The sequence below is a fragment of the Mustela nigripes genome, chromosome 1, assembly GCF_022355385.1.
Source record: "Mustela nigripes isolate SB6536 chromosome 1, MUSNIG.SB6536, whole genome shotgun sequence".
Taxonomy (NCBI): domain Eukaryota; kingdom Metazoa; phylum Chordata; class Mammalia; order Carnivora; family Mustelidae; genus Mustela; species Mustela nigripes.
Window position 1 is genome coordinate 265,931,358 of NC_081557.1, and position 25,231 is coordinate 265,956,588.

Below are 25,231 nucleotides of genomic sequence, written 5' to 3' on the forward strand. Positions count from 1 at the left end.
GAATTCAAAATATATTTTCACTGCATACTGTCTTCACCTCCTATCATATGCTTTTCTTGTTTTTTGACGTATTTAGAAACAAATATAACAAATGAAGTTGTATGTTACTTGGGCAAAATGGGTAAGTCTTAAAGGCGAAAATAAATAGGTCAGCCCAATGGTGATTTTAGTAGTATGATAAATACATTTCTCTTTGTTCCTAGATGTCCTCAAATGCAAGTAAAGTTAAGCATATTCCAGTAAGTACAGACTTTTAACTTGTACACAGATACTTATAGAGTTGTTCTAAGCTTGTCCTGGGGAACTTTAATGTCGTAGTATTTCTGACAGTTGTGTCTGACGGCACTGTGGTCCAGTTAATGGTAACGAGGACTTTTGACTTGCTTTACCCTATTTTTTCCCCCACAGTTGGGAATTAATATTTCTCTAACCAAGAGCTCCTATACATACCTTTCCCTTTTTGTGATGATTTTCTCTTTCTGATTTTTTCTGGCCTAGAAAATTCAGTTTAACCATCAGTGCCATTTCATGTTCCTCAAAACATTGAGAGATTTTGGGGTTTGGGAGTGTTAGTTCCCCAAAACAAAGCTGAGTTTTCATTCTTTCAAGGTTTTATGCAGGACAACATTGTATGGTTTCTTTTTAAGGGAAAGCGCAAGCACCTTTGCTCACACAAGCAAGCTTGTAATTTTGGAGGCTATAGAGTAAGGGGGCTGAGAATCCAGAATGTCTTGAAAGAGAAGTAAAGCCCTCTGCGTTCTCAAGATAATATTCCTGGCTTTTCTAAAATAGTCATTGATTTTTGCTAACTATAGCCACATCATTTGGAATGTTCAACATCATTTGGCTTCATAAACATTATATCAAATATTGGTATTATAAGATGCTCTGCTATTCTCCCCTGTCTTGCCTCCTTCGTCACCCCAAAACATTCGGGTGGAACCTTCATCTCTTTCCTCTCTCCAGAGTGAGTGGGATAGTGAGCAAAAAGGAATTGTTCTTTCTAATTCACTTTGCATTCTCCATCGAAGTGCTAACGTTTATTACCATAATTTGCTTGGCTGAAAAGAATATTTAAGCATGAGAAAGCCCATGGCACTTCTACAGCCCACTGAAAATGGTCATGCAAGAGCTGTCATTTTGAGAATATAATGACTCTACTGTTACTCTTACTGCAGTAACCATAAGGAAATTCAGGGCTTTAACCAGCTTCCCACTGTTATTATAAAGATGGTATATAATGTTCCTGCTAATCACTAGGTACCTAGAAATCCCCTCTGGAGTTTTTTGTTTGTTTGTTTGTTTGTTTGTTTGTTTGTTTTTGGTGAGATAGGCTGAGAAACAAGGGTTATAGGCTTCTTGCTTTTTCCAGGAGCCCCAGAATGCTTTCATAGTTTATCTCTCTGCCTGGGTTGTACTTTAAAATGAATCAGTTATAAACAAAGAAGGAGAAATCGTTCCTCTTTAATTTAGAATGCTTCAACTACTGTCTTATCAGAGTTAGGTTTGCATGGTGGTTTGCATTTTGTTCATTACGGAAATTCGAAGTTCTCCACCAGCCAACTGTCTTGTGAACTTGGGCAGTTCTGATAGCACCGTTCTTTGCTGTTTCGTACAGGACGGGGAGAAGTGGGACGATGGCCCCTGCAAGGTGTGTGAGTGTCGGCGCTCTCAGGTCACTTGCTACGAGCCCTCCTGTTCACCGTGTCCAGTGGCCACACTAGCGCAGGTGGTGAAGGGACAGTGCTGTCCAGATTGTACGTCAGGTGGGTCCTTGTCTGATTGACTTCTGCCGACATATTTTTACTGCCGAAAAATTCTGAGAGATCTTTTCCCCTTCTTGCCTTTTTTTTTTTTTTTTTTTTTCCCTTTAAATCACCTACTGGGCTGTTTGGTTTTTTTTGATCCTTGCTAATTTTTCTATCAAATGATGTTACTGAGTCTTTGTCTGTATATTGGCCAAACTCAGCAGATTATGGGTATGTGATCTTGGCCAAGTCATTGACCCTCTCTAAATCTTCACTGCCTCGTTGATAAAATGTGCCTGATCTACCTTGAAAAAATGATTATGGATATCAAATAACATAAAGTTTGGACACTTGTAAAGGCAAGTGCATGTGTTAGAACTCTTCCGTTGTTGAATCTGTAAGAGCAACTGCTGGAAGTTTGTTACAGGTGTCCGTTCTTTTTTTTTTAAGGTGAGCTATTAAACAGATGGTTCCTTCTGGGGTTCTCAAATGGGTTTTTGAAGTTTAAAGACTCATTAGTTTCTTCCAAAAGAAAATTTTATCTACTTGTTCTGCAACTCTGCTTTTAAATCACCTGGGGTTGAATTAGTTCCAGTTAATAATTGTTGGCAAGCTCTGGTGTTGTTCTGGCTGTACAGTAATTTGCCCATAAGCTTAGTCTCTCTTGAAAAAGTGGCATTTTCTTCCATTCATATTTCATAATTAATTGTTTTCATCTGTGGGTCGCAATTTCTCCTATTGGTGGTTGCTTTTGTTGCACTCAACTTATTTTGACTAATCATAGTGTTTCTATGAAGAGCTTATCATGGCAAAAGCAAAGCAACTTTATGGTTTAATTATCTTACCTTCACCAAAGTGGCTCCCTGGGCTTCCCAAAACAAATCTTTAGCACATTAAAATGTACAATACCTTGAAAATCAGGTCCTTGACAACTTCAGAACCCGAAAGAAGTCCTTTGCTGACAATCGTCACTGAATTCAGTGATAATCCCAGTTACTGGGAATGAGATTTGAATTTTGGAGAAAAAGAAGAAAGCTTTTTTCTTTTCTTTTTTAGAAAAAAGAAGAGAACTCTTTTTGAGAAAATAACTTTTTAAAATTGTGCTTTGTCTTAACTTGCTATGCATGCCAAAGCTTAAGAAGAACATCTAAGAAATCATAAATTATTGAATTCATTTAAATCGTGTATTATGGAGCTGGTAATTCCTGTTTGCAGAGGCATTCCAGAGGGTAGAAGCATTAACAGGGCCGTTCAGTTATGTTTTTAGTGTCTTCTATTTAGAGCTACCAGAGACAGTAATAGTATTTCAGAGAAGGAGAGGTTCTTTGAAATCTTACATTGAAGTCACTTCTGCTATTTCGGGGCCTTTTTCATATCTAAGTTCCAGAGTTTTCTGTTCTTCATATTCTATACAGCTGCATATGCTCTGTAGATTCTGGAGGAATGTGAGAGAAATCCTATGGTCTTTACTAAATTCTCCTCTCCTTTGTCCTTGGTTGTAGTTCATTGCCACCCAGACTGCCTGACCTGCTCTCGATCTCCGGAGCATTGTGACCTCTGTCGGGACCCCACGAAGTTGCTGCGGAACGGACAATGTGTACACAGCTGTGGTCTGGGATTTTACCAAGCTGGTGCTCTCTGTTTAGGTATGTCTCTGGGCAGGCAGCCCAGAAGCGGACTGAGGCTCACTGTTGTCAGTGAAGGGGTCCATGCACGCAGGAAGCGCACAGTTTCCGAAAACCATTAGAAGGCAGGAACCTCAGCCATGGGTTACTTGGCCTCTTTACCTGCAGGCTTCTTGCTTCTAACGTTTCGCAGGTGTTTAGATGCTTACTGAGAGAGGTGATGTGGAGGTCAGATGTTACTAGGTGGTCGTGATGGGTTTTTCCTTTTTTGAAGACTTTCAAAGAAAGTAATATCGCTAGGATTCTTGGTGTCATTTATACAACACTCAGTTAATCCAGGAGAGAACTTTAGAATTGACACGTGCATTTGAGATCCCTTACTAGAACTTTCTCATTTTGCAAGTGGGGAACGTGGGGGCCGGAGGAATCAGCTGGCTTGCTCAACTTCACACGGATAATCAGCCATAGAGTTTATCTCCAGTGGGGGATTCACAACGGGTCCGTGTTGCTTTTCAGAGTTCTTCTGCGTCTGAGAAGATTTTACCCGGCAGGATTTGGTTGTTTGAGGCCAGATCATCATTACTTTTCCTTATCTCTGACTCAGGGAGCTAAGTATGCACTTAAGAGTGTATTGGTTTATACCCCGGCTCTGAGTATTTAACTGCTCTCTGTCTCAGTATTCTTACCTGAAAAGTGGAGTAGTGCTGACTAGTACCTTCCTTAGAGGGTTCTTGGGAGGACTGAGTGTGTTAATACACATGAAGTGTCTAGAATAGCTTCTCGGATATTGTCGAGCCTCCGTAAAGCTTCTCCGCTTTGATTACTTTGTAATTATTTACTTCTCCGTACTTTCTTTCCTGATTCCTAATCTTTGGCCTTTTTGAAAGTTATTTCTATCTCTGCCATGGGTTGTGGAAGAAAAGAGACAAGGGTATTCTTAGGAAGTGGTTGAGGGAGAAAGATATTGGGGCCTGTTAGGTAAGAGGAGCAGGAGCCAAACTTCCTGGCTTCATGTGACCCTGGACAAGTGACTTCACCTCTGGGAGCGTGATCCTCAGGTGAAGAAGGGTTGCTGTGAAGATTACATGTTGTTCCCACAGAGGACATGCATGGAGCAGAGCCTGGCATGGAACATGAGCTCTCCTGCCTTTCTCGCTCCCGGTGTCTCCGGGCACTCAGAATAGGGCCATGTACGAGTTGGCACCGGGGTGGCATCTTTGAGCTAATCACAGCGGCCCTTTTTCTCTCCCCGCCCTTGCCCGGAGCCAGCCTGCCAGCCTCAGTGCTCCACGTGCACCAGCGGGCTGGAATGCTCGTCCTGCCGACCGCCGCGGCTGATGCGGCGCGGCCAGTGTGTGTCCTCCTGCGGGGACGGCTTCTTCCAGGACCGCCACTCCTGTGCAGGTAAGCCCGGCCCGGCCACCGAGAAAGCCACCCTCACCTCTGAGAGATCTGAGGCTGCCCGGAGCTGTGCGCAGTTGTTCAAGTCTGAGAGGAAACTGAGCCAGACTCCCGAGGGGCCGAGAACCACGGAGGAGAGAGACGACGCGTGTTTTTACAACCTTGTTAGTGCTTTGGTGATGTGTCGTGTGTGGTGAGATTTCTCGAGGTCCTTCTGCATGTGCCTGGGGCCCTGGAGCAGTTTTAATTCGGTTCGGGGTGGTCACTGTGTCGTAAGTTAGGTTCCTTCCTCTTGTAAAGAAATACACAGCGCTTACATGGAAACGAAGGGAGAAACAGATCTCTATTTTTTTCAAAACTCAATTTCTACCTGAAGAGAGAGGGAGAAACAGAAATAAGAGAGTGACATCAGGATCAGAAAGTGGGGCAGGATGATGACACTGACGTCTACTCTGACTTCAGTGTCTGTACGCCAAGTCCAAGTGTAACACGAAGTGTACACTAAGTCTAGTGTGGCTTGTACTGGGCCGTGTTCCCTGTAGTGATTGTAAGCATGAGTAAGGTAAAAATGTATAAAGAATTTCTTAAATGCAAGAATGGAAAAAGTAAGCACCAGCAGGAATGGGAGACGGGGTAATGCTGGAAGCTGAGACAGGGGTGGAGACCTAGGCTGGTCCGCAGGAGACCGAATCCGTGTGCTCCGAACCTGAGCCAGGGTGCCCCGGGGCAGGCCAACCTGAAAAGGCAGACAGGCCAGAGGGAGGGTCTTGGATGTCTTACGAGGAACGGGGGTAGCTGGCTCCGCTGCTGAGCGGGACGGGGCGCAGACATGTGATGGGAATCGAAGCTGGGCCAGTCTGAGGGTCAGCTCATATGCTCCCCACTTTTATGCCCGTGGCTAGATTTTTCAGGAGGATCATTTGGCGGGAATATAGTAGAAGGGAGTGGGGAGGTGGTATTTACTGGCTCCGTGGGCTGCACAAGCTCTGTGGCAAGGCAGGTCCTACAGGGGACGTCTGCTGGCCTCCTCCGTTCCAGGTTGTGGGCAGAAGAGTGTCCACGGCCTGGTGGAAACCACCCCGGAGGGAAACTCCAGCACTGTTAGTGTCATATGGCCCGGAGGACAGCAGGGCTCACCCTGGAGCCAGTTACAGTACAGAATAGAAGACACGCGGCCTCCGAGTCTGCCGTGGGGCTGTCGCAGCTTGCGCGCCCGTCTGCTCCGTCCCCCGGGGTCAAGGGCGGCACGAGGCGTGCGCTTGTTCTGTGTTCGCTGAGCGCGTGTGTGGTGAGTGAAGGGGCGCATTCCCCCTTGGGGATCTCGGAAGCACTGGCGTGTCAAGGCCTTTCAGCCATAAAAGATAAAGAACCCTTAATGTTTCTTACTGACCATGTTCCGTTTACCTGTTATTTTAGAACAGGCTCGAAGCGGGCGCCTCCGAACGCCTTCCTAAGTGCGTAATGTTGGGCAATTTAGGTAAACTGCTAAAATTTCAATTTGATGAAGTCACTGAATATCATCCCCTTCCTTTCTTCTATCCCATCAAAGAGACCGCCCGCTAGCTCTCCTGTGACAGATTTGCTTTAAAAAGGGAATTAATTCCCCTAGATTTTATTCTTCCCTCCGCAACACCTCTATCCCCTGCCACACACCCCACGTTAGGTTTCCTTTTTTCTTTTTTTCCCCTTTCTTTTGGGGGGCCATTTTCCTTTCTCCCGTGCCTGGTGTTTTGGTGGGTGATGTTCATGCTGCTCTAGGGCCCTTTGAAATGGGTAACGTTACATTTGATTACCGGCTTATATAGCCGGCTGCTGCCACATTCCATCACATACCCGTACACAAACGCCTCTGGTAGAAAGTTGCTAGGAAAATTTGCTCATGCTCCCTTCAGGGAATTAAACCAATTTGCTTTAGTTCAGCCTGGTTGCATTTTTATGCATAAAATGAGAAGAAAGAAGAGAGAGGGAGAGAGAGAATGATCTTAAAAATTAAAGCTAAACTTGTGATCAATTTCCATATACTGTTTCAATGTTGAGACAGCCCAAATCAGCTTTCTCATTATTGGAATTTTTTGCAACATTTGGGCTTGTGCTATTTTTAGTGGCTTTTCACCACTGACCTTGGACGTCGGTCAGTCAACCAGGGCTCTTCCAGCATGTGTGAAACTTTCCAAGAAGAAGCCAGCCATTTTTATGGTAACAACAGGTTTTTCTGGATTGATTCCTCTTGGCAGGGTCATTTATGGGATGACGAGCATCATCTGCCACTTTACTGACCCGTCAAAACCAAAAGACAGTGAGCTCTGAGCTGAGGAAACGAATTACCGGAAATTACCTGATTAATATTCATGCTCAGTGTGTTGAATGTAGAGCCGAGAGAAAGATGTGGGGCAGAGCCGGGCGGCACATACTCGACGACTCTTCAGCAGGGGAGTGGGAGCAGGTGCACCTGAGGGCTCAGAGAAGGCCTGGGGTCCTGCCAGTTGCAGCTCAAGGGGTCCTTCTCATGCTCCATTTTCCCTTGATTTTGGGGCAAAGACACCCACATTCACAGGCCAGATGAATGTGTTTGTGTAGATATTTATGTTATTGTGACATTCTTGTGCTCGATGGAACCGAGCTGAGTCATAAACACAGACCCCATTAGGCACCCCCAAGCCGGTCGCTGCTCTATTCCCTCTGCCTTCCCCAGCCTTGGACCTGATCTGTTGATCACCTCACCTGAAGGCGCAGCATCACCAGTCTTCGAGCCGGTCTTCGCTGGAGATGGGCAATACAGGCGTTGCCTCTTCTCTGCAGCAGGTAGGGCCGAAGAATGGTCACCCTCTCAGGGACCAGAACCCAGTTTTGAGACCCGGCACTCAGGCTTCTGCCTTAACCCTTGGGCGTCCTCTGCCACCAGCTGGATGTGGTCCAACATCCGTGGTGCTGCCCTGTCCCACTCTTCTTGACCCTATGGACACCAGGTTCTGGACTGGGCTTCTACTTTGGCTCCTTCTCCCTGGTACCCGTTTCCAGGAATTAGCAGCCTGTCCCGGAGTCGTCCGAGCCTGACGGTCAGGCCTGACCATGTATGGATGCCCCTGGCCTCCCCATCTCTCACATGACCTTGCACCTTTCCCGCATGGCTCCTGGGGACCCCTTGTCCTGGCTTTATTGTCGTCTCTCTACCAGAGTGGTGGTTCCCTTGCCTCTTCTTAGAACCTCTGTAACTCTGGATCCAACTCGGCTCACCCTGCCCTGAAAACACTCTTCCTTACCGGTCTTGTCCCTCACTTTTGTCAACCCCTGTTCCACTCCGGTGGGACCGCTGAACTGTTGCACACACAAATCCTAGGCACGGGAGCCCATTAAAAAAAAGTTTAAAACAACCAAACGAACACACACAAACTAACACACACCATTAAGTTGTGCTAAATAGCTCGTAGGATTATAACGTTGAGTAAAGAGAGTAGAATTTAGCCCATTTTTATATGTGAATCAGTGTTTGATGTGTGCAGCGAGAATGTCCAGGAGTCACAAGAACCCAAGGGTGAAGCTGTGTGTACCCTGTGGCAAGGGCTGCCCTCATTCTGCAGACCCAGGGCTGGGAGGGAGAGTGCCACGGTGCTTAGACTGTAGGCTCCGGAGCCAGACCGCCTGGGTTCCGGTCTTGGCTCTGTCACTACAAATGGTATTTTTTTTTTTTTTTTAAACTTCACACTTCAGTTGCCTATGGGTAAAGCAGTGACAGTAATGTTTGCCGTATAGCATGGCTGTAAGGATTAACTGAATACATTCACATATGTCATTTAGGATGGCGCCTGGCGTTTAGGAAGCCTCCGCATGGGTTAGGAGACGCGTGTTTCTTTTTTTCCCTCCCCGTTCTGTTTCTCTCTCTCCTGCATTCACTCTCCTTTGACCATTGCTGGAGGTCCTGAGGATATGAAGAGAAATGAGACCCTATCATAGTTTCCTGTAAGTGAGCTACCAATCAAGGCAGAGTTAGCTGCTGGTTATAGAGTTGTAAAAAATAATCACATAAACATGTAAATCCATGCAGTTTACTCTATATCTGACTGCTGTGTGGTCTTAGACTTTGAAACTTAAGGAACCAAGCCATTGACCATTTTACAGGTTTGCATGAAGGGGAGATCATTTTGATTCTTGCCTCTGTCACTTACTGCTGTCAGGCTTTGCACAGGTCATTTAGCTGCTTTGAGACTCAGTTTCCTTGACTGCAAAGTAGGGACAATGTCATGTACTTTAAACCAATATGATGAACATTAGAAAAGATGTTTGAAAAACATATTATGCCTGGCATAGAGTTTGTGAACAAGAAAAGGCAGCTATTGTCATCAAATCTGTTCCTTTATTTTTGAATTTATGGGAATGAAAATCAAATCAGTTGCATTAAGAAATGGAGTTTGGGGCCATTTGCGTCTGATTTTAAATAAAACCTACTTTCCTATGTTACGGAGAAGGAAATATAGAGAACAATGTACTGGATTTATCGCAAAATCCTTTTATTTTTTCCAATGCTCAGATTAAGTGTTGTCTGTAATTTCGTTTCTTAGCCAAAATTATGGTATAATTAGAGGGAAAACGTAAGATAACTGAGCCTGTAAAATTTACATACAGGATGCTGACCTAGCTGAGATTTAAAAGCTATAGTTTGAACGGAGGAACTTGTAAAGTTAATTATTTGTTGGAATTGAGTGTGACCAGAGCAGCCCAGCCGTTTGTGGAAATGAAGCGCTGACCCTTGGAGCCAGGTCCAAGGCAGTTAAGACCTAATGGGTCTTGGCATTACGTTCCAGCATGTGGGTTAGCTCAGCCTGGTTGTGCCTGGGGCCAAGCTCTGGGCAAAGGCATTTATGAAACTGCTGTTCCAGAATCCTCGACAAGAGAAGGAAGCCCTCCTCACGGTCATGGTGAGGACGGTCCTGGTGAAGCCGGCCTCCTCCGTGGCCCCTTCCACATCCCCCACAACTGGAGGGTCAGTCCCTATTTCGTTGCCAGATCAGCTCATCAGTCTGGGGGTCCAACACATCCTGCCACTGTCTTCACTCCTTCCGTTCTGCTCTTTGAATCGTATGCATTGTTCAAGCCTTCGCTGGTGTTCTGTCGCCATGATGGTCCCTCCCTTCCCTGCTGAGTGTCTTGTGCGGGGGACTTACTGCTTCAAGTGATATTCCTGCCTCTTCCGTTCTGTGCGTGCAAGGATTGAGTCCTTTTCGTGTAGCAGGAACTGGGACACAGAGTGAATGGGCAGAAAACTCCGCGGGGGGTTGAGGAACTTACTGTCTCAATGGGAGAAGAGTGTCCGTGAAGAAGTATATGGAAACATCAGATGGTTCCCCTCTACGAATTTGTCACTAACAGTGCTAAAAAGGAAGTTTTAAAAGGTGTATTACAGGAAGTGGCTGATTCTTGAGGTGGGGACAGGTTTCATCTTTCTGCACTCCCCGTGGTGCTCCGCACACGCGCGGCCCTCCGGACTAACTCTTGACAGAGGCAAATGTGATAAAACCACTGCACGGAGGAGAAAGGGCAGCCGCGGACGGGCTTAGACTTCGGCTGGCAGGTCACCCAACTTCCCCTTAGCTTCTATTATCTACTTCCTGCCGGCAACTCCCGGCTAGGTGTAGCCTCCGGAAAATTCTGGAACCTCCATTTCCCTCTCTTTGTCTTCTCTTCATCTCCGTCCTTGGAAAGAGAGTGGAGCGCCTTATCGGTGCCGGTGGGGTTAATCTTAAACACTCACACACTCACACACATACACACTCACACACTCACACACACACTCACACACTCTCACACACACTCACACACATACACACTCACACACTCACACACATACACACTCACACACACACTCACACTCACACACTCACACACACATACACACTCACACTCACACTCACACTCACACACTCACACTCACACACACACACACCCCAACTATCCTTGAAACCTGAGTGCCGTAGAGTGTTCGAGCCGTTCAGAAGGGAGGGCAGCAGGACGCCTCCGGCTTCCACTTCCTGAGTGAAGCAGACCCGTGGGACCGGCGGCCGTGTGTCCCCTTCCCAGTCCTCTCCCGCTTTGGCTGGTCATGGAGAGGTTAAGTGGAGAAAAAGGGAAAGCAGCTGGCAGTGCCGGGCCTGGGACCTGCGTGTAGCAGGAGACCAGCAGCCGTGTTTGGGATTTGCCTGTGCGGCTCACAGACCCCTGCTGGGGATGCCAAAAGACAAGTGATGGACAGAAGTGTCCCGTACCAGCGGAGGAAGCCCGCCACGAAGGCAAGGGACTTTATCTTCCAGACAGATCCCATTCTTACGTGTCTGAACCCCCAAATATTGTAGCTACGGATTACAAACTAGTGACGAGTCTTCTGGCTTTCTGCCTGGTTCCTAGGTTCACAGTTAGTTTAGCTAGACTCTGTGGCGTATGCTCTTTCTCTCTTTTTCCCATTCCCCGCCCTAACACACTCCCTGCACGATCCCCCCCCCCCCCTTTTTAGGCTGCTCCCAGAGCACACCACACCTCCCTGTTATCACGGTTGAGATCTGAGCAGGCTAGGTGGGTGCAGCCACGAAGTCTGAGAACTCTCCCCGTCAAAAGCTTGGTTTAAGCAGTGGTCCCTCTGGCTTTTCAGTTTCTGTAGACAAAGAGATTCAAAGCATCAGTGGAGAAATCAAAGCCAATTAATTAATAGGGGCTGAGAAAAAACCCAGGAGTCCTAGCGGCTGTGGGTTGCCAGTGGTCCCAGCAGAAGAGTGGAATCTGAGATCTGTTGGGCTCATCAAGCTGGGCCAAGGCGTCACTGCGTTTGAAAACTCTAGTGGTGTATTAGCGTTGTTGATTTAGAAGGACAGGTAGAAAGAGGTGCCTGGGTGGCTCAGTCCATTAAGCAGCTGCCTCCCGCTCAGGACATGATCCCGGTGTCCTGGGATCGGCTCCCTGCTCAGCGGGGAGCCTGCCTCTTCTCTGTGCGGGCTCTCTCTCTCTCTCTCTCTCACTCTGTCTCTCTCTTGCTCTCCCAAGTAAATAAATAAAATCTTAAAAAAAAAAAAAAAAGGCATATGTAGAGAGGCAGGAAAGAGAGAGGGTAACTTTAAGAATGTTCCTCGTGAGCACGACATCTGCCATCATCCCCGGCTTAGGTACCCGTGACACGCCGGCCTGCTGCTAAAATCTCCCTCCATGTGGCCCTTCCAAAGTCTCTGCCAGCGGGCGGTCGTCCCTCCTGCGGAAGACCCTGCTAAAGATTCAAGTGCCTTACCCAAGACGAGCGAACCATTCAGCCGTATCACAAATGTGGTTAATAGATTAATTAGCTATTTACCCAGTGTGTGCCTTCGGGAAAAGTACTACAGGCTTCCCCCGCTCCCGCTCCCCCGAGTGATTCTTTTTCCCCTAAGTATGACATGAATTCCTCTGCATTACAAAAAATAAGTTGACAAAGTCAGTCAAATTCAAGGCACCATAAACAATCAGCAAAAAATGCCTGACTCAAACTCCCCCAAATTACTACTGTCAGTATTTTGGTGAATGGCTTCCCAGTTTATGAGTGTGTGTGTGTGTGTGTGTGTGCGCGCGCGTGTGTGCACGTTAGGTGCACAGACATACACACATTTATTTATTTTTCAAAGGTAAAATCACACTCTCTGTATAGTTTTATTGCCTGCTTTCCCTATGTTATTTATTGTGCTTCTACAAGATCTTTTTAAAGCTGTTTTATAACTTTCCATCTGGGGCTGTGCAGGGATGCATTCAGCCGGTCCTCTGCGGTTTAACGTTTGTTCCTAACTTTTCCATGATCACAAATAACCATGATGTAAACGTTTTTAATAGAAATTGTGGTACGTATGTTTGATGAGGGTAAATCCTTAGACATAAGATTGCTGGGGCCCAAGGGGGCATGTGTCCTCTTCGAAGCTCCGGCATGTGTCCTCTTCGAAGCTCCGACACGTGTCACACAGGACTCTCTTTGAGGAAGTTGTGATTTCCTGCGAGACACCAGCGAGTGCCTGCTTCTTACCACCCTAGTCAGCACGAGGCCTTCTTGCTTGCCAGGTGGGTTGAGGTAAAATGGAATCTTATTTTCGTTTTTTACTGATTTGGGGGATTCCCTGAGGAGAGCTGACGTCATCATACTCACCCACTCGTCCTTCCCCACGGTTGGCCGGGCCGGCTCTTCCTCTTGCTTGTCTGTCCAGGCCCGTCTGTCCGCCTGTCTTTTCCTTTTGTTCCCGTCACCCACTCCCACTGCCCTTCCCCTCCGGCCCCACGTAGGTAACGACCCGAGGGCGATTCGCCGTGTGCTGTGTGTGCTCAGTTTTAAATAGTCACAAATATGAGTAGGTAGGTATTTCATCATTCTTTTCCTTTTTTTATTTTAAAGACTTTTTTTTTTTAAGAGCAGTTTTACGTTCAGCAAAATAAAAGGACGGCGCCGAGCATTCCCGAGGACTCCCTGTCCTCACAGTCACACAGGCATGGCCTCCCGTGTCACCAAGCAGCCTCGGGCGGGCTCGCGGACCTGCGGCCTCCGGGAACGCGTCTCCACCCCGTCTTCCCCAGCGCGCGGTTTCTGCTGCACGTCTGGCCTGCGGTGCGCTGCTGCTGCTCTTCGGTTTAATTTGCAGATCTCTGGCTATTGATGAGGCTAAGGATTTTTTCATGGATTTGTGTTTTTTCTGCTAGGAACTCCCTCGGGTACATCTGGGTTTTCCGAATGTGTGGGGACCCCATATTCCCATTTCAGGGTGACACGTTTCCCGCCGGTGTGGGGAGGCAGGTTGAGGACGGAGACCCAGCCTGGAGGGGACAGAAGATGGTCGTGAAAGGATCAAACTGTGATGACGCCCGTGAACTTCCTGTCCTTCCACACGGGCCTGGCATCCGCGCTTCTCACACAACAAGTCGCCTCGGCCTCCCGTGGCTGTGATCGGGGAAAGGAGACGCGTCGGGTCAGCTTCCGGGCTTCCCCGCCGTCACCAGGCTGTGTTCAGTCGCTTGCCACAGGGCCTTGCTGCTCTGTTGTGGAGGGGGCAAGGGAAGAGCTTTAGAGTCTGAGTCCTCTGGGGAAGGCTGGAGAAAGCTGCCTTTCCTGTAGCTGCTGGAATGTTCTCCGAGGGCTCTTTGTGTCCTGTCTAAGGAACCACCTTTCCCACCGTCTCTTCTGTCCTTCTCTTCGGTCTCCTGCTGCACTTTACTTTGCTGCCTTCGCAATGACATCATTTTTGACACCAGCTGAGACGAGGTGTGCTCGATCTCGCGGCGCACGCCGCTCCCCAGGTCACGCGCGCCGTCCTCTGCTTGTTCAGATAGGTGACGAGTCGTCTCACCCCTGCCTCCTGAGCCACTGTTACTCCCACTCTGCAGGTTAGGACGGCGAGGAGCGGTGAAGCTAAGTGTGAGGTGGAAAGGACATTTTTTCATCCAATAAGAGCTTCTTGTTTCTTTTTCTAAGATGTTATTTATTTATTTGACAGACAGAGATCACAAGTAGGCAGAGAGGCAGGCAGGGTGGGGGGAAGCAGACTCCCCGCTGAGCAGAGAGCCCGATGCGGGGCTCGATCCCAGGACCCTGGGATCATGACCTGAGCCGAAGGCAGCGGCTGAACCCACTGAGCCACCCAGGCACCCCGAACAAGAGCTTCTTATTGGAGATTTACCCACGTCTCCTGATGACACTTTAGAACTTGGCAAGTCCTTCCCTGTCATTCGTGTGACGAGGACAAAAGCTAATGGTTGCTACAAAATGGATACGACGGGAATGGAGGAACTTGACTGTGGACGACACAGCTGCTTGTGTCTGCAGTTCCGGCTGCTTCTGCGGAGTCGCTGGTGAAAACCCCGTGGCGGTGTGGAAAGCGGAACCGCAGCCTGATGACTCCGAAAGGGCCTGCTGATGAAGTGTGCAATTCCCTGGGGATGGCTGAGAAACGTATTCCAAAAGGTCATGGGAGGGTGAGGGACCAACGCTCCTTCTCATTTCTGAGGGGCATTTTGAACTGCAGGCTGAGCCCACAGGGGTCTGGGAAGGTTTCCTGGAAAATGAGAAGTTGCCTGTAAGAAGTGCTTTTTTTTTTTTTTTTTTGTTAAAAGATTTTATTTTTATATTTGACAAAGAGAGAGAGAGAGAGATCACAAGTAGGCAGAGAGGCAGGCAGAGAGAGAGGAGGAAGCAGGCTCCCCACCAAGCAGAGAGCCCGATGTGGGGCTCGATCCCAGGACCCTGAGATCATGACCTGAGCTGAAGGCAGAGGCTTTAACCCACTGAGCCACCCAGGTGCCCTATGTAAGAAGTGCTTTTAACACATCCCTGGAGAGGGGCTGCATTTTATACTTAGAGAAGCACAGATTATAATTTTTTTACAGACATCTTCTATCTCAAAATTATCAAGGAACAAAAAGCAGTTTCTTATTTTTAGAGTCGGTTTCAGTATAGAGTTGCTGAAAGAAAAGTAATTCGTCTCTTTTCATTTTGAAATGAATTGCTCAGCAAGCCAACACATGTCTTGCTATGCTCTAGAAAAGTCAGGGGCTTTCCTAAATAAATTATGTGCGGCATGTAAGATAAGAAGATGGTTTTCTCTCATTAGCCCTCTTTTTAAATTTATTGCCACATTTTCACAATATACAATTCAAACTCTGAGTGATCTGAAATGTTTCACTAAGAGCAATTATGGCGAAAAGTCAGCGAGTGACCTTCTACTTTTCCTAATAAGCCAAGGGTAATAAAAGCCACATGTGAAACCAGCCTAGAAGAAGAGATTATCTGCAGTCGCATGTGTTCAGTGTTAGAAATTAGAATCAATTGCAAAACACAGTAGGAGTACGTCACTATAAGAAGACACAGCTCAGGGACGCCTGGGTGGCTCAGTTGGTTAAGCGGCTGCCTTCGGCTCAGGTCATGATCCCAGCGTCCTGGGCTCGACTCCCACATCAGGCTCCTTGCTCAGCAGGAAGCCTGCATCTGCCTCTGCCTGCCACTCTGTCTGCCTGTGCTCACTCTCTCTGACAAAAGAAAAAAAAAAATGTTAAAAAAAAAAAAAAAGAGACAGCTCAAGAAGAAAAGGAAAAGAAAAGAAAAAGAAACGTCAGCTCAGCAGAGTCCCGTATTGAAGAAATAAAAATCCCTTCTGCAGACTTGCCTGACCATCGAACATGCCATTTGTGTGCCATGGAAACAGAGAAGGTGGCCTCTAGTTGGTGCTCTGTACAGGCACGCCATAAGTACTTGTCATCGGAAGGAGATCTGGACTTTGATTTATGTAGTAGGTAAATTTACAGCCTCAAGTTTATCTGTCTGAAGTTATCACCTGTTCCTGTTCAGACTATGACGTCGTGGTTGGTTGTTTCCATGTAGAAGGTAACAGATAGAATGACTCTGTCATAACCAGTAAAAAAAAAAATCTGCCGTGTATTCATTTAACGTACATTTACGGAACACTGACTTTGTGCCAGTTGTCAGTCTGGACACTGGGGTGGAGACGATTCCAAGGTGGCCCCCGTTCCAGAGGATACTACATTCTGTTGAAAGGGATCGATCTGTAACCAAATGATTAGGACAGTCAGATCAACAGCCGAAGAGAGGAGGTCCACCGAGCTACAGGAACGGAGAGGAAGGAGTTCAGCAAAGCTTCCCAGAGGTAGTGACAACTTAAGCCTCGCAAGTATAACCAGGATCACGGGGGCTGTGGAAGGAGCTGGAGGCATTGCCAACTGGGTGAGTCCCAGGTGGGGCATCGGGAGCCCATGGACCGGTAGAGGCAAGCCTAGAGCAACCTGCTCTGTGGACCTGGCCTGCTCCAGGGAGGTAGCCCAAGGCAGGGCTGAAAAGTTAGGTGCAGCTCAGTTGGTGACGGGCCTGAGTGCCGTCCCTAAGCCTGTAGCCTCTATCCTGCTCATTCCCTGGCCCTGTTCTGATTGGCCACACTAGGGATCATGTTAAAAAGAAATTTAACAAGTAGTACGGCACAAATCAGATTGGTCAGCAGGTGGCGGGGGCGGTGGGCAACCCCGAGACCCTCCCCTGTGCCAGACCTTTCGTTTGCTGGAGCACCGTGTCTTCTAAGCTTCCCAGGGATGAAACCAGGGTTATCCGGAAGGGACCAGGATGATGCTATTTGCCAGCCAGGTTGGAACTATATTTACTGTTTTAAAGCCAGTGCAGCTGAATGTCTGCACCACTCCAGGCCAATCCCCGAAGAGAACTAGGAGGTCGTGCTTTAATTTCTCACCTCCTCTGTGCTCCCCTGACAAAGGCGATTTCATCCCTTAAGAATGTCTTGGGTCAATTACCCTCTCCTCTCCCCACTGCAGAGTAAACTCTCTACGAAGCAAAACTGACTAAAACTCTTACCGATGAAGTCCCAGGGCCTCGCCTGGCCTCCGTGACACTTGCGGTCTGCCCCCTGCTGTCCTTTGAGCCTTTCTTCCCGTCCACCTCTCAGGGCCTTGCTCCCCGGTGCAGTTTGTGCAGCGCCCCCAGGGAGCTCAGGTCGGGGGTGGTTTGGGTGTTTCCTGCAGCAGACTCGCCTCCTGCGGCTGGCTGGGAGGGCCGCGGGCTGGCCACGGCACCCTGTGTGGGGCCGGTGCCTCTGCTGAACACGGGTAGATGAGCCCCGCACACCTTCTTAGGAATGAGTTGGGTTTTTCGTTCGTTCTGTTTGTTTGTTTGGCTAGGCAATGGCTTTGAAGCGACTCCTGAGTCAGTAAGGCTGAGGCACAAGCAGGGGTAGACGCTTGGATGGCGACTCTAGGCAGTGGTTGAAGGGTAGCGGGCAACGTGAATGAATCACCGATTTCATGGGTGTTCAGGGTGGACTTTGTTACTGGGATCTTTGATCCACATCCTTAATTATCATGTACTTTGGGTAGCTTATCCCGATATAAAGTGTCCTCATGTAACACGGTTATGAAATATAAATATAAAATAAAATATAAATAAGGCGTTAAACTATATATATAGTATGATTATATTATAAAATTCTGTTAATTATTAATATCATTGATTAATTATAAAATATAACAAAGATGTTCAATAGCAATGAAGTCCCGAGTGTGGAGTTCGTAAATAAGTAAACCTTCCTCCAACTCTGTGTTTCATCCGCTGCTGTCATCTCTTGCTTGGACCAGAGCAGTGGACTCCATGCTGCTCTGTCTCCCTCCGTGCAAGTCCCTTCATCCTCTCCAGACAGCAGCCAGAGAGAGCTTTGAAAATCAGGACGTGTGTTGATCTTGCTTAAACCTATTTAAGACTTTACGTTACACTTAGGGTAAAATCCTCATTTCGTTCCCTGAACTCCAAGGTCAAGTTTGATTGGGCCTCTGCCTATCCCTCCCGCCATGAATCAGTCCAGTGTGTCCCTCTGTGCCCTGCTGGTCCCTCTGTGCCCTGCTGGTCCCTCTGTGTCTGCGAGCTTCACTAGGGGCAGCCTTCAGTTCCTTGAAGTCCTGATCTCTTTTCCTGCTCAAGGACTTTGTTGGTGCTGCTCTCTGGCTCTCTCCAGGGCTGGCCACTTCCCATCCTTTAGATCTACCTCAAGTTGGTTGCTTCCACTCCCTCCGCGCTGTCATTCTTCATCAAAGAGCCCTTCCTAACATTTTTTAAAGCCAGAGGGAAGGAGCAGAGAGAGAGGGAGGGAGAGAATCTCAAGCAGGGTCCACGCCCAGTGCCAAGCCCCACACGAGGCTCCATCTCACAACCCTGAAATCACGACCGGAGCTGAAATCAAGAGTCAAACAACACACTGAGCCAGCCAGGTACCCTATAGCTTTTAACAGAATTTGTAATTATCTCTGAATTTGTTGGGGGAGGAAAGTTGTCTGAAATTAAGGCTTTCCTGTGCAGTTTCCAGCGGAGAGGAAGGGGTTGGACCTTGAGATGAGCAATGAGGGCACCCTTTTCTGATCTAAAGGGACACATAATGGAATTACTTAGGTAGAGAGTCCCCAGTCTCTTCCAGTCAGCAAAGGCATTTCCTCCCCCAGTTTTGGTCAGAATGAGTGCCTCTGCCGAACAGGCTGTGCTCCACGGTGAAGCAAACACTTTGGAAATGAGGATGCATTAACAGGAGCATAGGTTGGGGTTAGGCATACAGTTAACTGACTTTTAATAACACCGATCACTCAGAATAGACGTCTCTTTGCAGACATGCTAAGGTGAAAAGCAAACACGAATAGTAAAAACCACATCCTGGAAGAGGAGGGTATTTCTGAGTGTTAAAGGAACAACTCTGGTTTAGGAACAACGTATACTTAGCAAGTTAAGTTGTAAGAAAGAAGTATGTCAAAATGCATGTTGAGAGCAGAAGCTCGTGGCAGGGGGTGGGGGTGGGGGACCAGAGCCCAGTGTTGGGGGAGGACCGGAAGAGTCTTTAGGGAGGATGGAAGGAAGGGGGGGCTAGAGAGAGAGAAGACAGGGGTGAAGGCGGGGAGACAGCCGTGGAAATCCAGCAGTAGCGCGTCTTTCAAGGTCTAATCAAGGAGAGAGTACATGGCATCCCTCTTGCTGCTGCTTCATGGTGCTGGAGGCACGACTGGTGACCCTGTGGACACTCCAGTGTCTGGTTATGACAGACAGGGTGGCACGCTGAGCGAGGCGCCTCTGACCTCGTTAGACAGACCATCTTTGTCTGGACGACGATGGCCCCCTTTCCTGGGATTGCTGTGACTCGAAAGCCTCGATGGCTGGTTCCAAGTCTCCGAGAAGTATTTTATTGCAGTTGTGCTTCTGGCCAACAGAAATAGTTATTTTTGGTGGCGGGGGGGGGGTGTTTTTCTCCTGGGGCCTACATATGTGCATCGCAATTTGGGAATGATGTCTCCCACATCCTCTTCATGAATTCTGAAACCTTTGAAAGAAACCGTGCACCCAAGTCCTTTCTCCGCCAGCGTGTTCACCGATGATGCCCTTTGCCCGCAGCCTGCCACGAATCCTGTGCCGCCTGCTGGGGTCCGACGGAGAAGCACTGCTCAGCCTGCAGAGACCCGCTCCACGTGCTGAGGGAGGGCGTCTGTGACAGCAGCTGTGGCCTCGGGTTCTACAACCGGCAGGGAATCTGCAGCCGTAAGTGCCTGCTCTGTGTGCCAGAGCCGTGTTCTTTCTTCCAGCATCCTTTGTTTTATTAAAACCATAACATTTCTTTTAGTCAACAAGTAGGCAAATGACAGGGGCACCGGGTGGCTTAGTGGGTTAAGCCGCTGCCTTTGGCTCTGGTCATGATCCCGGGGTCCTGCGGGTCCTGGCATCCAGCCCGTGTCAGGCCCCCTGCTTAGCGGGGAATCTGCTTCTCCCTCTCCCCCTGGCTCGTGCTTGCTCTCTCTCTCTCTCTCAAAGAGATGAAATGTTTAAGGAGATATGCAAATGGCCGCTAACGTGGACAGTGTTTCAGCAGTTTGCAAGCTCTTCTTTCCAACTAGCAGCAGGACTGCCTTTCATGCTCCCGCTTCATGAGGGCGTGGTGGTTGCGGGGCTGGTTCTGGCCCCATCCTGCAAGGTTCCAGCTGCTTGTTCCAGACTCCCAGCTGCACGGAGAGGAGCAGGGCTTCCTTCCTCCAAATTCCGAGTTCTCCATCGGTGCCCGACTGCACCCGAGTGTCCGCGGAGACAAAGGCATCCCCAGAGCAGTGAGCCGCAGACCTACCTTTGTGGTGGTGTCGCTGACTTAAAGCTGAAGCTGTGACTGTGTTTTCTGTCTTTCTTTAATGCCCACGCCAAGGTGGTTGAGAGTTAACTCAGTTTCGAGCTTCCTTCCAAGCGCTTTATGAACATTAACCCACTGAGAGGCAGGAAGGCATGGGGGAGGCGCGACCTCGGGCACGTTGAGTGCTCTCTCCGTGCGTCAGTTTCCCTTATGTAGATCGGGGGTAACCGTAGCTCCCGTGGGAGACAGAGTAACGGCCCCTCAAAGATGCCTCCGTCCCAATAGCCAGCGTTTGTGACTCTGCTGCCTTGGATGGCAGAAGGGACTCTGTAGGGGTGATTCAGTCAAGGATCCGGAGGTGGGGGAGACCACCGGACCAGAGTAACCACAAGGGTCCTTCTAGGAGTCTGAAAAGTCGATCTGAAACAGAAGCAGGAGTCAGGGTGAAGCCAAGAAGGGGCAGTGAGCGTGCAGGCGGCCTCTAGAATCGGGGATCTGCCCCAGGGCTTCCAGCAGGAATGCAGTCCAGCTGACGTCTTGACTTTAGGACATCTGACCTCAAAAACTGTAGGATAGGGCGCCTGGGTGGCTCAGTGGGTTAAGGCCTCTGCCTTCGGCTCAGGTCATGATCCTGGAGTCCTGGGATTGAGCCCCGCATCGGGCTCTCTGCTTCATGGAGAGCCTGCTTCCTCCTCTCTCTCTGCCTGCCTCTCTGCCTACTTGTGATCTCTGTCTGTCAAATAAATAAATAAAATGTTTAAAAAAAAAACTGTAGGATAATAACTCTGTGCTGTTTCAGACCAATGAGTCTGGGATCGTTTGTCACAGGAGCAGTGAGAAACTGAGACGCACCGGCTCAGAGGGCTGTGGGAGGACTGAGTTGATACGGGCCGGCGTTTGGCACAAGTGCTGTGCCTGGCGCCTGCTGCCCCCAACGATTGCTGTCATCGTCCTCATTTTCCGGATGAGACCGAGACGTTAGGAAACTTGCTGAAGGTCACGTAGCTAATAGGGGGCAGAGCTGGGATTCAAGCCTCCTCTTCTGGCTTCGATCTTACCTGCCTCCTAACTGCTCTCCGGCTGTAAGGACGCGCCTCTCTCCGCACCTCTGCTGTTTCTCGCTCCTTCTTGCCTCCCTTGATCCTCTTCTGCCCCGTACCCCCTCCTCCTGTCAGCCTTCAGACCCGCCGCTGCCCTGTGGACATTGCCAAGTCCACGGGTGGGCAGCGGACAGTGAACGAAAGGTCCGGACTGAGTTTACTGTGATGGTCATACCTATGGACAGGCTGTGATGACTGTTTTTTTTTTAAAATAACAAAGTCCACTAAATCAATAGAAATGTGCAGCCCCTAAAACTGTCTTGAGTTACTGTCCTCGTTTTGTTTACTGAGCAGGGCAACAGCAAAAGTGAGATGATCTTTGGGACTCGACAAATCCACGTGTCTTGGGGAAGAGAGCTAGCCCTTGGCAGCTGCTTGCTTCAAGCTGTGCGGAGATCCGTCAGCATCACTGGTGTGAAAAGTCTCCCTTGCTGTGGACGAGTCACAGTGGCTCTCGTGTGGAGTTAGGAGAGAACAAGGCTTTCGAGAAAGGCCAGGCGGCTGTGTTTTCATCTTTTTCGGCCAGTGCCACTTTCCCGCTCAATTAAGCCAGATGCGTTCTCTAAAGGTCAGCAGACGTCAAGTTCACACTAATCCAAAGGCATTTAGTCTGGAAGTCCCCAAGGAGGCTGGCTACTGTCCTGATGAGGGGCTGTGACACTGACCTGCTCCTGAGACGTTACATCTGGATTGAGAAAGTGACTTCTGCTGGGGAAGCGGGTATTTAAAAAACGGTTATTAAAAAATGAGGGGTTAATGTGAGCCTTGAGGCGGTGCGGGGTGGAAATCGTTTGGGCCGAGAGGTTGGATAAAGAAAGCCAGAGCTCCTTGCTGACTGGAAGCGTTAAAAAAGAAGACTGCCGAACAGGTGGCTTAGGGAGAGAGTGTGCCTCTGAAGTGCTATCTGCGTACGTTGGGAAACAAAGCATCAGGAAAAAAAAAAAAAAAACCCAACAGGAAGATGGGCCATTGCTGAAAGTCAGCCAAGGAATCCATTGATCCACGAGTAATGACCGATCGCCTGCCGTGTGCTTAGCACGATGCACGGCTTTGTGACACCGCGGACGTTGACCCACAGGCCTTTGGATAAAAACTGCAGTTTGTACTTTTCCTAAAATTCTTAAGAGTTCTCCAAGTTTGTACCAAATGCCTTCAGAAGCTTTCGTTTAAATATTTTCTAAAACGTCAGTGAACCAAGTCACTGATTGGTATCGGGATGTTAATTAAAACGTCTGATGCTGATAACGCTGACTTATTTCCAGTTCAGCTTAGCGCTGTCCAAGATAAAGACTGGCTGGTGTTGGTTTAATAATTTATAACTGAGCAGCCCGTATCGCTAGAAATCTCAACGTCAAGTGCTGAGAAAAATCCAGCACAACCTGTCATACACGGCGGTGTGCCCCGGCTGGAAGAATTTACAGCAGCCGAGTTCATTGGCGGTTCATGCTTTGAGTTTTACAAATGTTAGATATAAAGGGTGGGGAAAGTCAACAGACAAAAACCTCCTCCTCCTTTTAGTCTTTTAAGTACTTGTGCTGTTATAAAGGGCTTTTCTGACTCGGGCTAACACAGTAAATCAGTAAGTTCTGAGGCTTCTGTTAGCCGTGCACTCCCTCTCTTCCTTCCTCTTCTCCTGTCTTCTCTCTTTCCTTCCTTTAGAGTCATTTCCCTTCCTCGCCAAGGCAACTATTTCAATGTTTTATGCCTTTATTTAGTTCTTTATTTAGTGCACACACGTGTGTGTGAGCGGGGGAGGGCAGAAGAGGGAGAAAGAATCTCGCGCAGACTCCGCGCTGAGCGTGGCCCCGGACACAGGGCTGCATCGCAGCACCCCAAGGTCATGACCTGAGCCTAAACCAAGAGTCAGACACTCAACCGACCGAACTACCCAGGCGCCCCTATTTTATTTTTTTGTCTTTTTTTTAAATTAACATATAATGTATTATTTGTTTTTTTCAAATCATACGTTTCATTTTTATGGGTTCATGTAAAATGAGTATTCTTTCGAGTGTATGTACCCTTTTTCCCCCCTTAAACGATGCGTTACAGAGTTCACGAGGTTCTTTTTTCACTCCGCATTACGGTTTGAGTCACCTGTGTTGCTGTATCACCTGGTGCTCTGCTTCTCGCTGCTGCACAGAACTCCCTGGGCTGCGGCCCCATGGCTCACCCGTCCGCTGTTGACAACGGACTCCCCACTTCCCTCCAGCCCTATGCTGTCACGAGAGAGCACCAGGGAACGGCCCCAAGCACGCCCCTTTATGAACCTGTATGGAAGCTGCCCCTGGGGTGGGTAACTGGGAGCAGAACTGATGGTTTCTTCACTTTCCAGATTCTTCATTTGACTAAGGGGTGCTGACCACCTCACCAGTATCCACACTCTCAAGTGTGAAGCTTGTCTCATTCACATCTTTGCCACCATTCGGCATTATCAAGCTTCAGACTTTTTTTCTGGTTATTAGGTATATGGGGACACCCCATTTTCTCTGCATTTTTCTGATTATTAATGAGTTTGAGAATATCTTCAACCCCTATTGGATTGGCATCCCTACCCCCCAGCCCATTTTGACTTTAAATCCTATATTATACTGGGTATGCTGGTGGGTGTGGCTCAGAGTATTTGTTATGCTTGGTTCAACGAGTAATTATCCGGTTTCCTTCAACTGTGAAAACAGAAAGTACAGAGTACTTTGAAATGTTAGAATCAAAGAAACAGAACTCAGCGGAGCAGTGAGACAATGTGATTTCCATGTTGATACCAACTGTGGGCATTGTAAAGACTAGACTTCTGCGCTCCCTTTGCTCATGATTGACTTTCTCTGGTGGGTTTCTTCCCCCTTAGCTTGTGACCAATCCTGTAAGAGTTGTGGCCCCAATAGTCCCAGGTGTCTTACCTGTGCTGAGAAGACAGTATTGCATGATGGGAAATGCATTGCTGAATGCCCCCATGGGTACTATGCTGAGGCCACTGGCAGATGCAGAGGTAAGTCAGGGATAATCATTATTGTCCTCCTCATCATCATCAAAATGCATTTGACACGTTGACACTACCTAGTGCTCTATGATGTTTACTTAAGAATTTGTGTGTATGATGAGAAGATATCAAATTGAAAGGAATAGGTTTCTCATTGTAAAACCCGTGTGTATTTGGTGTGGGAGTAGGTGGATGCTGTGGGACTTGAGTGATGAAGTAAAAGACTTATGCATATCAATCAGCATTAGAGATCATCTGGTGTTCTTCACCATGAAGAACATCTTTAAGATCTTCGTATAGTCCTTATGTACTTACAAACCTTCACTAACTTAGGTCGTAGGTATGACAAAATCATTTCTTAGATGGCATGAGCACATACCTCAGCAACTACAACACATCACAAAAATAAAATAAAAAAATTAACCAAGTTTGATAGCTTGTAAAGCTGAAGTCCATATCTATTGAAAATTTGGGCTTATGTGCTGGTTATATATTGTTCTTTCAGATTTATTTGACTTTAACTATGAAACATGTAAATTTCTATTTACATGTGCTTGACTTGTGTCTTTCCTTCGAGACAACTCCGGGAACGTCCTGCTGCCTGGGGCACCTTGATTGCCTCTCTCCTCCAAAACAAACATACCTATCCTCACTTCACCTATAGTGTGGGTTTGTGGCAGAATGTTTTAATCTGCCCCACAGCCTTGTCTTGGCAGCGTCCCTCTTGTCTGCCAACCTCTTT

At 48.1% G+C, this 25,231-nt stretch overlaps 1 protein-coding gene across 6 annotated transcripts in view; it reads left to right on the forward strand.

Moving 5' to 3' along the window:
* FRAS1 (Fraser extracellular matrix complex subunit 1) overlaps positions 1–25,231 on the forward strand; it is a 420,039-nt gene that overhangs the window by 185,717 nt on the left and 209,091 nt on the right. For 5 of the 6 annotated variants that reach the window (XM_059385668.1, XM_059385660.1, XM_059385681.1 and 2 more), the window contains exons 11-16: positions 204–239; positions 1,619–1,766; positions 3,251–3,394; positions 4,643–4,777; positions 19,695–19,838; positions 24,358–24,498. In XM_059385668.1, the coding sequence (XP_059241651.1) occupies positions 204–239; positions 1,619–1,766; positions 3,251–3,394; positions 4,643–4,777; positions 19,695–19,838; positions 24,358–24,498 (748 nt within the window). The remainder of the gene's footprint in view (positions 1–203; positions 240–1,618; positions 1,767–3,250; positions 3,395–4,642; positions 4,778–19,694; positions 19,839–24,357; positions 24,499–25,231) is intronic. The other variant, XM_059385675.1, reaches the window with a different exon arrangement.